We start from the raw sequence: 17,439 nt of genomic DNA, 5'->3' as shown, positions 1-17,439 counted from the left end.
GTGCCTGCATTGTGGCATCTCTCATACTGTGTGTTGGGTTCAGTTCGCAACTAGACTGAGAACTGATTAAGAGCAGGCATTGTATTTATCATCTCTGTATCACAGCGGTGCACTCTGTGGGAATGGTGGCTGATGCATGAGTAGGAAGGATATCTTGATCTTATAGATAATGTTCTTAGGAATATGGACTATACCAGCACAACAGCCTGGAATAATGGAAAACTGGGGAAGGATTCAAATTTCCTCTTTTCCCTCCTAGATTGACAAAGTTAAAGGTGAGTGATAGGATTAAAAAGTTTGAGATAGACCAGTGGAGAATCTCAAATAGCTCTACAAAAGGTGGGGTATTGATTTTCTCTCCTTCATATGACCTTTCCATTTCACAACCCTTAGTCTCACATATGTGTGATTGTTCTCTGAGGCATCTAGCAGAGGGGTGGCAGATGATTATGTTATCAGATTCTGGGTTCCAGAGCTCTCAGAGAAATAGGAATAAGGAAGACTCTACTCCTGCAGGCACCAAGCAAGGTTTTACTGACACTTCTGCAGTTTTAGCACATTGAAGGCCACATGGGGGACAGGGTCAGTGTGTCTTCCAGAGAAAAGGGTGGTTTTAGTTAATCAGTTTAAACCAAGCATAATTAAGGGGCTGGATCCTTTCTCTGTTCTGAGATCATTTGTAATCTCCTTGTGCCTGTGACCTCTTGCTATCTTGGTGGATTCTTTATCCTTAGCCTAGAGGGGTTGTTAACTTAAAGGGTATAACAATGGTAAAAGTATTTTGTCCCTAAAGGGGGTGAAGGGATTTCTTCCTAGAAATAAGGATAGTCACTATCAGTGTGCAGGTATTTCACTTGCCTCTCATCTCCAGTGAAGAAAATGTGCCTTTTCACTTTGCAATGGCCTGGTCGGCCTCAGCCTGTATGAATGTCCACTACCATGCAGCTTCCCCAAGACTCCCCAGCTCTGTCTCCTGCCTAACACAATTAGCCCTGGCAGGAGCCTGCAGAATATACAGAAATATGCAAGTTTTGTACAGGTAAACCTAGAGCGCTCAGCACGGGTCACTTTCCCAAGTCCAGGGCCACCTCTGCTTCCAGGACCTCCCGAGTCCTGCTGGATGCCTGGGCGTGGCCTCGCGGGGTGGACCTGTGCCCGGGGAAGGCTGGGGGGGGGGGTCCCCCGGCCAATCAGGCGCGGGGGCGTTGTCCCGGGGCGGGCTCCCGCCTCCCGCAGCCCGCGCGGCCCAGCCACCGGTTCCCAGGGGCCCCGCAGCTGCACTCGCTCCCTGGCGACGGCTCCCTCGGTGCTCCCCAGTGTTCAGACCTGGCGGAACATGGCCTCGGCCACTGTCACAGCTGCAAGGAGGGGCCTCGGCCGGGGTCCTCGGCTCCTCTTCCGGCGTGGCTACCAGACAGAAAAGGGCGTCTACGGCTATCGACCAAGGAAGCCAGAGAGCCTGGAGCCCCGGGGCGGTCTGGCGCGCCCCCCAGGTCTGGGCTGGGTGGGAGCTGTGGGCTGGGGATGCTGGGGAGTGTGGGTGTTGGAGGGAAGAGGGGGTATGTCGAGTGTCTGGAGGCACGCCTGCAGGTGGGAAGGAAGGAGAGGTGGGGTGCAGAAATGAGTGGGTGTTTTCAATGTTGGGGTTACCTCCTGTGCAGCCTCCCTTATTAGGGATCCTTAAGGTCGGAGTCTCAGCTTAGGTGCTGTGTTTTCGTCACCTTTTCACCTTCCAAGTTCAGACTGGTTTTGTGAAGTCTTATCTTTTCTATTACTTGACTGTAATGCGTGGAAATTTAGCTTTCTTCTAAGACCCAAGCTTCGGAAAAAGTTTTGATGCCTCCCACTTACAAACTCTCCTCCAGTTTATCCAGTGATAATTGTCTAGGCCTTCTCCAAGGCTCTTGTGTCAGTGGCTTGTGTGGGAATGGGGCTGTACTGCTCTGGGGAAGAGGCAGTTAGTGGGTGATCTAGGATCACAGTGTAGTATTTATTATTTATTTGTATCCTATACCTAACTAGCCTCTTACTCTAATTTCAGAGTTTAAAACTTTTTGTTGACTATAGAACCATTTTACTGGTGCTTTTAATGAATTAAGAGACATAAACTTCTGTTACATGTTCATGTACAAGAAACTAATTTTGAGAATTTGGTTTATGCCCCAGAGTTATTTTATATTTATTCATCCTCATAGAAGATAAATACAGATTGATTATTAGAAGAAAATCATTTGGCATCTTTGGTCAAATTATTAGATTAGTAATGAAGACAGCCTTCATCATCTAAATCTCTGATCTTTGAATCTTACATTACACACTGAAGCCTCACTACTTTACTCTTAATCTCAGTATTCTCAGGAATGCTTAGAATAAACCTGATTTCTCTCTGTTGAATGCAATGGGATTTCTTTCTTTTTTTCTTTTAAAGAATTGTTTTTCATGCATACAAGAGCTGGGGTGCAGGCCAGAGGTGCAGGGGGTGATAGGATTCACCAGAGACAAGAATGGGGAGCAGAACAGGGAGATCTACTGAAATACACTTCTGAGAGGAGCAGTGGGTGAGACAGGAGAGGTCTGCTGCGCCATGTAGGTTTTAGCTCCCTGGCTGGGGATCGAACTCATGCTGCAGTGGCTGGTGATAGCTTGATAGCTTGATAGTGGTCTGACTTAACCTCTGCGCTACCAGGAAGGCCCCAAGTGTTAAAAATCTTTTGTGCTACTTGGGCAAGTGAGTCATTTTGTAACTTTTTGTCAAAATTACCATTGCATGTAGATCTTCTTAGAACTTATCACAAAGTATAATAACTTTCTGTGATGATTATCTCCTAGTGGGCTGTTTGGGTAAGAGGGAAGTATCCCACTGGCCAGAACTTGGTTAACTGAAAATGATTTTGTGAGAAAGGAGGAACATAGATATTAGAAAATAATAAGCAACCACTATACCCTACTCCCTTGGCAACTCAAATAGCTTCCCATATATAGAATGTATTCTCCTGCTTCCTTAAATCCTGGATCCAAGTCAAAGTCCATGCTGTTTGGAGAATGTGCAGTCCCTTCTATCAGTTATGGCGGTGGCTCTTCATGATCTGGACTTCTGTGAATTCCCGTCTATCACATAGACACACATTCAATACACAAAGAAACTCCTATTTTATTTTTTTTTAAGGATTTCTTTATTTATGCATACAAGAACTGGGGTACAGGCCAGAGGTGCGGGGGTGAGAGGATCCACCAGAGACAGAGTGGGGAACAGAACAGGCAGACTGACTGAAATACACTGCTGAGGGGAGCAGTGGGTGAGACAGGAGAGGTCTGCTGCACCATGTGGGTTTCTCCCTGGCCAGGGATTGATCTCATGCTGCTGTGGCTGCGGTCAGCTTTATAGGTTGCATCTTAACCCCTTGCGCCACCAGGGAGACCCAAAACTCCTATTTAAAAAAAAAATAAAATGAGGGCTCAACAGCAGTTATCCGATCCTCTTGGAGAGAAATGATAAAGCTTTTGATGTGGCTATGTAGTATACTATGTTCACTTATTTATTTTGTTCCTTTCCTCTGCTTTTTGTCCATTCCCCTGATTTTGCCTTATGGGTTCTTTATCTATTTATCTTTTTGCTGATTGAATACCTCCAATTTGACCTCAACTTTCTGCCAAAAGTGAAAGGAAACTGCAAACACACACTACTGAGCTACAGGCCTCAGAACCATGGTCTGCCTTTCAGAATATCACTGGTGCCAGTTGTACCAAATGTTTTGTCAGGTAGCATAACAGTGCACACCAGCTTTCACGGCTGAAATATCTGGTTCTCACCCTCCACCTGATCACTAGCCAGAGTCATATGCATCTCTGTACCAAATTCTGTTAGATAGGATGGGTTTAGGGACTGTGATAGAGACCTGGAATAACATGATGCAAGATAAGTTAAAGTCTGATCAGGTTTGAGAGCCGTGCTCTGCAAAGTCACGGGGGGTTAGACTCCTTCTGTTTCTTCACTGTCCTTTGGGTGTTGCTTTCAACTCTAGTCCAGGATGGCTCACTACTATCTACATGTGCTGGTCAGCAGGATGGAGGAAAGGAAGACGGAAAGAGAACACTCTTCCTTCTAGAGGCAAGACCCAGAAGGTTCAGATATGACTTCTACTACTTTCTCACCGGCCAAAACTTAGTCATATGGCTACATTGGCTGTGTGGAAGTGGGGGAAGTGTGTGTCTATTTTGATTGGCCATACGCTCAACTGTCTGCTACTCTGAAAGAGAAGAGAGTTATACCAGCCTCTGCTACAGATATATTGTTGAAATCTGGGGCAAACAACCCAACTTCAACTGTTTCAACTCATTCTTAATATCAAAGTTTGAGGGGCCTCCCTGGTGGCACAAGGGGTTAAGCACTGCACTATGAAGCAATCCGCAGCCTCTGCAGCACGAATTCGATCCCCGACCAGCCAGGGAGCAACCCACATGGCGAGGCAGCCTCTCCTGTCTTGCCCACTGCTCCCCTCAGCAGTGTATTTCGTCAATCTGCCTGTTCTTCTCCCCACTCTGTCTCTGGTGAATCCTCTCACCCCCTGCATCTCTGGCCTGTACCCCAGCTCTTGTATGCATTAATAAATCTTTAAAAAAAATTTGAGCACTATACTTCCCAAAGCCTTGCTTTCTTTACCTTTTCACTACCTAGAATCCTAGTCTAGGCCTTTAATTCTGGTCTCCCCCTCACTTCCCCTCTCCCTACCAAATAGTTTAATTCAGGTGTTCTTAACCTGCTCCCACGGAGCTCTATGAAAATGTTCTCAGGGTCTGTGTACTTTGCACAGCTCTGCATGTGTATCTGTTTCCAGGTAAATGGCCCATAGATTTTATTGAGGTCTCAAAGAGATTTGTGCCTTCCAGATGATAAAACTGCTGGCTTCACGGCTATTGTGATTTATAGCCTAGTCCAGTCTTTCTAAAACATTGGTTATACTGAGTCATTTTCCCACTGCCTCTCAGAACAAGTTTTAGCTTGATATGCAATGCTAACCTTCATGTTTTGGGGCCCATTGTGCTTTCAGTTCTTACCTATCTCTGACATAAAACCCCCCACATTCCCTACCTGTATCCAAAGCTCCCCTCCCTCATTCTGTCCTCCTCCACTTCCCCCAGCCCAGGTCTCTTCCCATCTCTTCCATGATGTCTTTCCAGATAAGTCCATGTACTCCCTTAATTCTCAGTGTGCAGTCTCTAGGACGCTGCAGAACTTTTCCTACTTATGTGCAGTTTTGTGTAAGGATCATCTTCTTACATTGTAAGATCTTGCCTGGTGAAGAGACTGCGTTATATTCCTCTCAGCTCTACAATTAAAAGAGTGTTTATGAAATGATCTGTTCCTATTGAGAAATAGAAAAAGGATTCTGTACATGCAATTTATTTATGATATTTAGTGCATCTGAATTTTGCATGAATAGCCTTAACACTGAGAATTAAGAAAGGAAGCACAACACACACTTACTATGTTACTACGTTTTAGAAAAAGTACTCCTTTTTTTTTTTTTTTTGGCTGATGATAACAATAAAGCCTTGCCAGATTTTCCCTTACTTTTATGTAAGGAAAAACAGTCTATGATCAGTTTTATTAATTAAACCAGGAGGCTGATGAAGGGACTTGGTTTGATTGGTGCTAATCTTTTTCATGACACCTGCCTATATCAGGAATAACAGAGTTAGTATGATGAATCATGTACTTAACTCTTGTGTATTGGCAAAGTAAATCAAAGGACAAACTCCAGTGAAAATGGACACATGGAATCTTCCCCCATCAAAGGTGACATAGTGAAGTAGAAGGAGGGGTCATCACAGTTGTGTTGTGTCTCTTTTCCTCTATGCCCTTTGTCAGCCTTCTTTCTTCGTATGTGTATCTTGGCTAAAAGTGAAAGCTTCATAGGATGACTACACCTTTCACTAAGATCTTCATTATGTTAGACTTTAAAGAGATAATGAATTTGCTTCTACTAACCTTGTGGATGGCAGTGGTTTACTAGTTAAAATTTGACCTGTGATGAGTGTTCTTTGTAGCTGGCTGTTAGCAACAGCTTGTACTTTAACCTCTGTAAATCTCAATTTCTAAGTAAACTAGACTTTTTTGATCAACAATCCCAATTTAAAAGAGGTAGATTTAGGGGTGCTGACTCATAGGAATACATTTTACTGTGGGGAATTTGGGCTCAGGAGGGGATGAGCGCCATAAGATCCAAACAAGTGTGTAGTGGTTACTGACCCTGAGCTTTAACAATCGAAGTGAGGTCATTGGTGTGTTTCATATTAGAAATAACAGGTGTCTTTACTGGAATCATAACAAAAAAGGTTGAGGGAACTATTATTGCATGAGAGAAACTCTAGTTTCTGGGAGCACCAATGCAGACCAATACAAGCTAATGACATTAATTCTTGTACACTTTTTTTTTTTAATCTGAAAGGCTTCTAGTTCTGTCATTCTTTTGCTATGTACTTTACTTTTTACTTTAAAAAAAAAAGATTTATTTATTTATGCATACAAGAACTGGGGTACAGGCCAGAGGTGATCGAACTCGTGCTGCAGTGGCTGTGGATAGCTTCATAGATTGTGGCGTAACCCCTTGTACCACCAGGGAGGTCCTCCTTTTTACTTTTTATTATGGTAAAATGGATAAAATACTGGATTGAAGATAAAAACACACTTGAATTTACATTTCAGCTTCAATACAAACACACTTGTTCACATTCCACCTTCTTCATTACCTGTGTCACCTCTTAAAAGCCACTAAACCTCTTTAGGTTTTGATTTATGCTTCTGCACGTAATGACACCTATTTAACAGATGTTGCCAGGCCTGGATAAAATGGTATGTGTGAAAAAACCTAGTGTGGTGCAGAGCAGAAGATAGTATTCAACAGTTGATCACTATCATTTATTATCAATCTGTGATCCTTGTTTAGCTGTCATGGCCATGATTTAAGGAGGGATTAGAAAAACAGGAAACATCAGAAAAAGCTTTCTATTTAAATTTGTTGCTATTTTATTGTTGTTGTTGTTTTTTTTTTTGCAGGAGTGAGGGTTGGTAGTTTGTTTGTTTTTTTTTCCCTAAGTAAGAAATACCTTGCAGAAAAAAATCTGTTTTATAAACATGCTGTGTTTGACATGGGAAGGGAGAGTATTGGTATAGAATGAAATTAGTTGCATGGTCTAGGTCTCTGAGTTTGTTGTACAGAAAGACTATTCTGGTACAAATTAATTTGACTTTATAATATGTTTTTCTATGAAATTCCTTCATTGAAGATATATGCAGCCATCTCATTTTAATAGGGTTCTAAGAGATTCCAATTAGGATTTTCCCATCCTAGAGTCTTCAATGTTTTAATAAATGTCCAAAACTCCTGCATACCTTAAGTTTATGTATCTGTAATGGAAATCGAACTGTGGGAATGCACTGGGTATTTTTTGGGGGCAGTTCATAACCACATGATAAAAGATGTTGACTTTTAGTTTAAGTACTAAGTTCAACAAAATTATCTGTCAGTGAGTAAAGAAAACTAGGATCTTGCAATGTTAGAGAGCCTAGGCAAGACTGTTCATTAAAAGGCCCGCTGGGGTGATGCTTTAGATGTGGTCTATCAGGATTTTAGCTTCAAATATGTAGGTATCTTACTTCATAAAACAACTGGAGAATTTGAATAAGATCCAGTAACCTCCAACCTAAAATCTGTTCATTTACTGGAATTGTTTGATCATTAATTTACTAGACATAGTATGATCCTTCTGAATGCCATATTAGTGTAAACACACCTTTTACATATTATATATATAATATACATATGGTCTTTCCTCTCAGCCTGTGGCAAGTAAAGAGGTATATTTTGCAATACCCTGAATACAAACCAGATCTGCTAACTTTTTTTAGGTTCTAAAAATAAAAATAGGGCCTTCCTGGTGGTGCAAGGGGTTAAGTCTCTGCAATATGAAGCTGTCAGTAGCCACTGCAGCACCAGTTCGATCCCTGGCAGGCCAGGGAGCAACACACATGGCGCAGCAGACCTCTCCTGTTGTGCCTGCTGCTCTCCTCAGCAGTGTATTTCAGTAAGACTGCCTGTTATGTTCTCCACTCTGTCTCTGGTGAATTCTCTCACCCTCTGAATCTCTGGCCTGTGCCCCAGCTCTTGTATGCATAAATAAATAAATCTAAAAAAAAAAAAAATGTGTAAGGCCATAGAGCTTTCTTTGAAAAACTGATTTTATGGGAACTTCCTAAACTGTTCATATTGTTTTATTTTTCCCCTGAATTAGTTGATCATGGTCTTGCCAGGTTGGTGACAGTATACTGTGAGCATGGTCATAAAGCTGCCAAAATCAACCCCCTCTTTGCTGGACAAGCCCTGCAGGAGAATGTGCCAGAAATCCAAGCCCTTGTGCAGACTCTACAGGGACCCTTTAATACCACAGGTAAAACCCATTAGCAACACACTGTCCATTTGACAGTTGGCTGAGCTCCTTTCTCTATTTTTGCATAACCCACTTGCTGATGGAGCTGAGATTTCATTGGGTACGAGAAGACAATGAGGGGTGCATTAAAGCACTGTCTGGGAGGAACAGTCTTGAGATTCTAGAATGGTTTTCTAATAGAGCACATTTTTCATTCAAAAGTGTTTTGACCAAAGAAGACATACAAATGGCCAACATGTATATGAAAGGTGCTCAACATTACTCATCATCAGGCAAATGCAAATCAAAATTGCAATGAGATATCACTTCATACTTATTAGAATGGCTGTGTTAAAGAGGATATAGAAAAAAGAGAACCCTCTATAATGTTGGTGGCAATATGTTGGTACAGTCATTATGGCAAACAGTGTGGAGATTTCACAAAAAATTAAAAATAGAAATTCCACAAGATCCAGCAATCCCACGTTTGGGTATTTTTCTAAAGGAATTGAAATCAACATCTCAAAGAGATATCTGACCCCCGTGTTCATTACAATACCAAGGATCTAAAATTTATTGTCAGAAAACATAAGCAATATAAAGTGAATGTTGGCTTGTTAAACTCATATTGTAAATTTAGGCAAATAACTGATAAAATGACTTGGTGCTGAGTTATTGACATATTACAGACCTTCCTTTTCTTTGACAGGTATTCAGAGAGAGATTTATTTTTACCTTAACATGTTGCTATCAATATTAATTTATATTAAGATCATCTGTTCAGTAATAGACATTGCCTTACAGATATTAATAGACATTTCAAATAAAAGTAGAACATACAATTTGTAGCTCCAAAGCAGATGAATGATAGTTTTCAAATTTTAGTTTGAAATTATAATAGAATTACAATTTGGTATAAAGTAGAATGCTCTGTCCTTGTGAAGAAAGATTTTTCCCCTTCTCCTAGTTTTATTGCAGTTTTCCTTTAAGGAAAATTTAGGTAAGCATTGATAATGGTGCAAGTTTTTCAGAATGAAATGCTCTGAATTGAAATAATTATTTTGTTATATCCTATAGTTGGTTACATGGTTAATTTTCTAAAAGTGATCCCTTTGATTCCATTTTATAGGATTATTGAGCATGGGGAAGGACGAAGCCTCTCTTGAGGAAGTATTAGCTTATCTCAACCAAATTTACTGTGGGCAGATTTCTATCGAAACCTCCCAACTTCAGAGCCAGAAGGAGAAAGACTGGTTTGCCAAGCGGTTTGAGGAACTGAAAAAGGAGACATTTACCACAGAAGAGCGAAAACATCTGTCAAAATTAATGCTGGAATCCCAGGTATAAAAATAGCAACTCATATCAACGGATCAGGCCTACAAAGATATGTAAATATGGGAGAGAATGAAAAGATATAAATATCTACCAAGATCTATAAATATTGAAGAGAGAGAATTAAGACATTAACTTTCTGAATATATCCCTGCTTATCCGCATCAACTTAGTTTTCCTCTGAGTAAACATACTTTTATACATTTTTTATTCATTCTGTAAAAGATTGTGAATCTTTAAGATCTTCTCTTTTCATTACCAGAAGTTCAAAAAGGAATATTCTTGAAGGAGACTATTAAATTAATAGAATAGAATCTATGCAAGGGCTGTGAGCCTGACACAGGCATATCAAGACGACAACAAACCTGTTCTCAATAATTTGAGTAGTTGGCTGGTTTGCAGCCTTGATGGAAGAGGCAGCAGGACTCTAGGGCTTACCCTGACCCTAGAACACATTTGCAAGGGATTCCTCTGGGAGAAGTTAGTCTACCACTCAAGTTATTTTCTCTGCCATCCCTAGTCCTGTGCGGTGTCCTGGGCCAGCCTTCCCTGCTATGCTCTGCTGGACTTCTCTGTGTCTGGAATCTGTAGTGAGGGGCCACTGCTGCACCCACTTGAAGTGGTGTGGGGTGTCCTTACAGCACATAAACGTGTCTGATTTTCATCTGAGCTGTGGACTATCTCCCTGCGACTGATGTGTCTGACATGATGTTCGTAGGAATTTGACCACTTTTTGGCCACCAAGTTTGCCACAGTAAAGCGATATGGAGGCGAAGGAGCTGAAAGCATGATGGGCTTTTTCCATGAGTTGCTGAAAATGTCAGCCTATGGTGGAATCACTGATGTCATTATTGGGATGCCCCATAGAGGAAGACTCAACTTATTAACAGGTCTTCTGCAATTCCCTCCAGAGGTAAGGTACTTTCTATGTTTCTTACCACTGATCTATAATTGACTGTAATAGAATGAAACGGATAGTAATAATTCCTTTTAGAAAATTAACTAAGCTGATGGACCAGTAGATAGCTTAGTTAATGTCATTGGATAGAACTGCTTTTAGGTTGGTTCTCTATATATTCTTATGAATTCTTTCTTTTCCCAGAGAAGTTGGCAGGAGTTAGTATCCTTAAGGATGATGTGACTAGATAAATTTTCTTCTTTCAAGTGTACTTTTTGTTTTTCAATTTTATTTATTTTTGTGTAGAAGAGCAGGGGTGTAGGCCAGAGGTGCAGGGGGTGAGACAATTCACCAGAAACAGAGTGGGGAGCAGAACAGGCAGATCTAGTGAAATACACTGCTAAGTGAAATACACAGCAGGCAAGACAGGAGAGGCCCGCTGCTGCAGAGGGTTAGCTCCCTGGCTGGGATCGAACTCAGGCCATAGAGGTGATAGCTCTGAAACTTAACCCCTAGGTCACCAGGATGCACTCACCAGAGACAGAATGGGGAGCAGAACAGGCGGATCTAGTGAAATACACTGCTGAGAGGAGCAGCGGGCAAGACAGGAGAGGTCTGCTGTACCATGCGGGTTATCTCCCTGGACAGGAATTGAACTCATGCCACAATGGCTCGCTATAGCTTGATAGTGCTGACATTTTAACCCCTGTGCCACCAGGGAGGCCCCAATATATCTTTATTTAGGGAATCTCATATTTTGATTCCTTCCATTGTACATTACAAAGTTTGAATCATAACCTTCAAAATATTTCTTTAATGAGAACTTTTACTTAATATACTAGTTGTATATGTTAGCCCATGCAGTATAAATTTTTTGGATCTGACTTGTCTAAGTGGTGTAAGTTATCTCTTACCTAAATAGGATTAAGTTCTATTCTATTTTCTTGTCTACCTTTAACAAGATTATTATGAAGTTCTTTTGGAAAATTTTCTTATTGCAAGGAAGAGGTAACTCTTTGTGATGGTGGATTCAAAGTTTTGGCATTTTATTTGATTGTGAAGATTTCCAAATAGTTTTGTGCATTTGAGCACACAATAATACACAGTATTAATAATTATAAAAGCATGTATGTAAATTTTTTATTGTATAGCGGTATAAGATTTTCCTTAGTCTCCTTGTGATAATGTTTATCATAATCTTTTACTCATAATAGCTGATGTTTCGTAAAATGCGAGGCTTGAGTGAATTTCCAGAAAATATCTCAGCCACTGGGGATGTCCTGTCTCATCTGACCTCCTCTGTGGACCTGGACTTTGGGGCACACCATCCCCTCCACGTGACAATGCTGCCTAACCCGTCACACCTAGAAGCTGTTAACCCAGTGGCTGTCGGGAAGACTCGTGGAAGACAGCAGTCCCGACAGGATGGGGATTACTCTCCAGACAGTGGTGCTCAACCTGGCGACAGAGTCATTTGTTTACAGGTAATTGTAGCTTTAGGAAGTGAGGCCAGAGGTTGGGATGACCAGGAGAAAGAGTGTTCAGATTGACTGATCAAAGGGGATGGTGGACATTCAAGATAAAACCAAGATAGACTTTTGGGAAGATTCTCTATTAAAAAATTAATAGCAGAGGTGAGGTCATCAGTTCTTTAGGTCAGACACTTTAGACGGAGGCTCCCCCTGTTTTTTTCTTTCTGAGTTCTAATTCAGCTGGTATTGACTAGCATTACTGCTACTTCTAAGAGGACAGATGTCCTTACTTCTCTGCAAGTATCCACATGTCTAACGAGGCTACAAGAGTTTGGACTTATTTCATTTGTTTGTTTTAAAACAAAGACTTCTGGTAGTAAGGCAAACAAAGCAAATTACTAGTGTGGTTCTTGCTTTCTCTAACCTCTTTGTTTAGTAACCCAACAGGAAGCTTTTAGAGTTTTGTTTGTGGGTCACATTTTTTTTACAAGAATTCTGGGTGGTATTACCTTAGTTATCAGTAACTAGTCTTCAAGCCCAATAGAAATAGATGTCTGGGGCCTCCCCGGTGGCGCAGCAGTTGAGCGCTGGGTTGCGAAGCTGCCCGCAGCCTCTGCGGCGCCGGTTCAATCCCCGGCTGCTCCCCGGCCACCGGAGGAGGGTCCCACATGGCGTGCAGACCTCTCCTGCCGCCCGCTGCTCCCCTCAGCAGTGTACTTCGGTCCTTCTGCCTGCTCTGCCCTGCTCTGGCTCTGGTGAATTCTCTCACCCTCCCATGCTTCTGACTGTACCCAGTGCATGTGTAAACAAAACAAACAAACAAACAAACAAACAAATAAATAAATAAAACATGCCTCTATTAAAAAAAAAAGAAATAGATGTCTGTAAGGCAGTAGAATATTTGCTACGTATACAAATAACCACATTATCTTATTCATGCTAATTTTCCAAGGATCAGAAACTTCCAGTGACTAAATTCTTAGCAGACAGAATTGGATTTGATTATGACATGATTTTATGATATTATGAATAAGCATATCTAAATAGAAACTTTCACACCATTAGTCAGACATTCTCTTTATGTCCCACTTGACTTAGTTCATGATACTCTAAGATATTTCAGTCATTCGTATTTACCCAGCACATAAACACATCTTAAGACGGACATCTGAAGTAAGAGGCATTTTCTTTAGTGATGAGAACCCTTTTTTTGTCTACTTTCTGTTCCAGGATTATTAGCCTGATATGTCTGTACATCTCTTATCTTGCTTGATACACATTCTAATTTTTTGTGGGGCCTGTAAAATTGGAGCCCATAGATAATGGTGGGTGAGATTCCTCATGCCCCCATTTCTAGCTGTCTTCTGTTTATCTGGGCCCTCGATCTGGTGGAAGTGGATTCTCAGTTGTGATCCTTTGTGTCCAAATCCCAGCCATGTTGGAATGTTGGGTTGATTTGCTTCCACCTCCCCTAGCATTGGTTTGTACTTACAGACCTCACTCCTTCAAAGATTAGGGGGAACAATGGGGCAGTTTCTCTCTTTTTTCTTTAAAGATTTATTTATGTGTACAAGAACTGGGGTGCAGGCAAGAGATGCAGGGTGGGAGGTGAGAGGATTCACCAGAGACAGAGTGGGGAACAGAACAGGCAGACCGACTGAAATACACTGCTGAGGGGAGCAGCAGGCGAGACAGGAGAGGTCTGCTTCGCCATGTGGCCTGCTTCCCCTGCGGCCTGCTTCCCCTGCTCTGTGGCTGGCAGGGGATGGAACTTGTGCTGAAGAGGCTGCGGATTGCTTCATAGTGCGGAGCTTAATCCCTTGTGCCACCAGGGAGGCCCCAGTTTCTCTTTTGATTTAAGAAGGAAAATGAAATTAGTAAATGACAAATGTATGCTTTAGTGCTGCGAATGCTAAAACTAAAATAAAACAATGCATGTTGGGCCTCCCTGGTGTCGCAGAGGGTTGAGCGCAGTGCTGTGAAGCTATCTGCAGCCTCTGCAGTGCCGGTTTTATTCCTGGCTGGCCAGGGAGATTCCCACATGGTGCAGCAGACCTCTCCTGTCTCGACCGCTGCTCCCCTCAGCAGTGTATTTTGGTCCTTCTGCCTTTTCTGCTCTCTGCTCTGTCTCTGGTGAATTCTCTCACCCTCCCGCACCTCTGACCTGTACCCCAGTGCTTGTATAAATAAATAAATCTTTAAAAAAAGCAACAACAATGCATGTTATGAACAGATGTTAGGTTCTTAGCAAGGCTTCTGCTATAATAGTTTCTCAAAAGAGCAGCGAGGCACAAATCTCTCTCTTTTGTTTTGCTGGTCTCCCTTTACATCATTACCCACAAGACATCCCATCACCAAAGAGTAAGGAATAATCAGATGCCAGGAACTCCTCCACCTACGTGCACTACTGTGTGGCTTATGGCTGGACACTAAATGTAGTATGGTATAGAAAAGAGAAGGACTCTGGAATCAGTAAGACCAGAGTGCGAATCTTAACCTTGGCGTGCTTGATTTTATTACTTAGATTTTCTGTATCTCATGGGTAAATGGGAATATATTATGTTCCTTATAGTTTTCTGAGGATTAAATCAGAACATGTATGTAATAATTCCTTGAGCCAGGAAAAGACTTGTTGAAATAAGTAGGGTAAACAGAGGTATCTCAGAAAGTCTGGTGTCTAACATATGAAATGTATATATGCTTTTGTTCAGAGCCTTGGTTTTCTCATCTGTGACTTCCTTTCTGATACCTAGTTGTTGAGCAGACTAATAGAGAAAATGTGTTGTACCGAGGAGAAAATGTAAGGGTATGTTATTATTAGGCATAGATACTACAAAATATGAGTCATCCCTACGGGCCCTAGAAATTAGGAAGGTGTGAGCTAGAAATTTCAAATAGTCAAAGCAGTGTTTCCTTAGGCAAATTTTATGCTTATAAAGAAATGACATTTAAAGACATTTTCAATGTCATTTGAAAAAAAATATACTTCCAAGTATTCTTTATTCATTCATATTTAGGTCTTGCACTTTTTTTTATTAGATACCTTATATTAGGGCTTATCAGGTCATTTTGTTCTTTATTTCAGCAATTTGGCTGTTTATAACATTAGCCTTCTAGCACGAAATTATTGCAGTTTACATTTGCATTTAGACCATCTGACATCTACAATTCCATCATTATTTGCTTTCAACTTTTTTAAAATCTCCCCCTTTCCTACTACCTCTGTCTACCAGGTTTCATAATGATCTAGCAGGCATCCGTTTCCAGAATAATAGCACATTTTTGACATTTTCTCATAGTAATATTTTATATTCCTCAAAGCTTTCTTTCACTGATGTATAATAGACTTCCCCCCTCACCTCCTGTCTTTGCTCTCACCTCACTCTCTTTTATGTTCACAACAGTTAACAACACACCTAGTGAGGATTAGCTGATGTGAGCTATATGCAGTTTCCTTCCAGAGGGCAGCATGATTTTGGAAGAGTTCAAAGTGTGCACTTTTCCTTTTGTCTTACAGGCTGTATTCCCGCAAGCTTCTAGTAAAACTTGTTTTCCTTCTCCACCTCCAGTAGCCCTTCGTTCTATGGTTCTGTTGAATTGACTAGAATCTTTGCTTAAGTGATGGGTATAGGTGATGATGAAGGACGGAATGAGTAGATCAGCTGGTAGTGGCTACAATAGGAAAAGAACTGATGTAACCGCTTTGAAAGTTGCTTGAGATCAACCTAACCATTCTAGAAAATCTTGTAATGAGCAGATTTTTAGGAGGGCAGGAAAACAGTGGGAGGGTGGTTGTTTACATTTCTGTTGTAATTTGCAAACAATGTTTTTCAATATAACAACCTAAATTTCTCAATCCCTTATGTTCTTTTTCTTTTTTCTTCTCCATGATTTAGGTTCACGGTGATGCCTCTTTCTGTGGTCAAGGGATTGTTCCTGAAACATTTACACTCTCTAATCTCCCACATTTCAGAATTGGTGGGAGTGTCCATCTGATTGTGAATAACCAGCTGGGCTATACCACTCCAGCAGAGAGGGGAAGGTCTTCCTTATACTGTAGTGATATTGGTAGGTAACACAAGGCTGAGTCAATGTCACTGCATCAGAAAACATATTTCTGGAGGAATTTCTAGTTCACTCAGAACAGTGAACCTCACTGGATATTCCATCTTACCTTTTTTTTAAGATTTATTTTTTATTTATTTTATGCATACAAGAACTGGGGTATAGGCCAGAGGTGTGGGGGTGAGAGGATTCACCAGAGACAGAGTGGGGATCAGAACAGGCAGATCTACTGAAGTCCACTGCTGAGGTGAGCAGTGGGCAAGACAGGAGAGGTCTGCTGTGCCATGTGGGTTAGTTCCCTGGGCTGGGATCAAATTCATGCCTCAGTGGCTGGTGATGGCTTGATAGCACTGAGACTTTAACCCCTGCACCACCATAGAGGTCCCCATCTTACATTTTGGATCAGATGTGGTAAGTAGTCACCAACAGTGTTGTTATGTTAATATTTCTTTGAAAGTCTGAATATGAACCTTAAAATCCAAGGAAATTGCAACTTAGAGGTATAATCTCAAATTGCTTAAATATCCAGTGAAATGTCTGGTAGAAACATGAGATCAACACAATTAATACAACATTAAAAGTAATTGTTTTTTAGGATATTCAAATTTGGAATACCCAACATTTTAGATAAAAGGCTGATGTTCAACCAGTAAATTTGGCTAGATGGTCTCCTTAGAGATCAGATATTAAGAGGCGAAGTCAACTTGCTTTGGCCTGTGGAAATTGGTTGTGTTAAGGTAGGGTTTTTATTATTCATACTATATTCACAGAGCTGTAAGAACTGTCAGATGGTAGGAAATATTCTGTTTTTATACCCAAAGTCTGGCCTGGATGTCTTTTGGGGCTATGCAAGCTTTTTGTGATTTGTTTGATAAAGATATTAAAATACATTCTGGGTCTAGGATGTGTTTTTTAATGATCCTTTCATCTTGGAGGGAAGAACATTGCAGTAACAAAATAGATGTGATATTATGCACTAGGCATGTTAAGCACTTAGTGTGTATTAACTTATTTAATCTTTATGATACTACTTAGAAAGAGAAACTATTATCTCATTGTTATAACTGGAGACTGAGACTCATAACTTTACCAAAGTTATAAGTCTCAAAACTGGGAGTTGAACTCATTCTTATCATCTGGACCCCAAATTAGTGGTTCTTAACAACCAAGCCAAACTACCCCCCAGGAAATCGGCTGTCTCCTAACACAGGCAATAGGAGTTGGAGTTGGATTATTATCTTTCAG

The 17,439-nt window shown here is 41.1% G+C and overlaps 1 protein-coding gene across 1 annotated transcript in view; it reads left to right on the top strand.

Annotated features, from left to right (window-relative positions):
* Positions 1–1,282: 1,282 nt before the first annotated feature.
* DHTKD1 (dehydrogenase E1 and transketolase domain containing 1) overlaps positions 1,283–17,439 on the top strand; it is a gene marked incomplete at its 3' end in the record, with an annotated part of 35,982 nt that continues 19,825 nt past the window's right edge. Inside the window, exons 1-6 of the mRNA XM_084253346.1 lie at positions 1,283–1,493; positions 8,293–8,448; positions 9,557–9,768; positions 10,478–10,672; positions 11,872–12,141; positions 16,026–16,197. Of these exons, the coding sequence (XP_084109472.1) occupies positions 1,337–1,493; positions 8,293–8,448; positions 9,557–9,768; positions 10,478–10,672; positions 11,872–12,141; positions 16,026–16,197 (1,162 nt within the window). The 5' untranslated portion in view covers positions 1,283–1,336. The remainder of the gene's footprint in view (positions 1,494–8,292; positions 8,449–9,556; positions 9,769–10,477; positions 10,673–11,871; positions 12,142–16,025; positions 16,198–17,439) is intronic.

The sequence above is a fragment of the Talpa europaea genome (genome assembly GCF_964194135.1).
Source record: "Talpa europaea genome assembly, chromosome: 14".
NCBI classification, from domain to species: Eukaryota; Metazoa; Chordata; class Mammalia; order Eulipotyphla; family Talpidae; genus Talpa; species Talpa europaea.
Note: the sequence above shows the minus strand (reverse complement) of the source record. Positions and strands in the feature narration are given on the sequence as shown.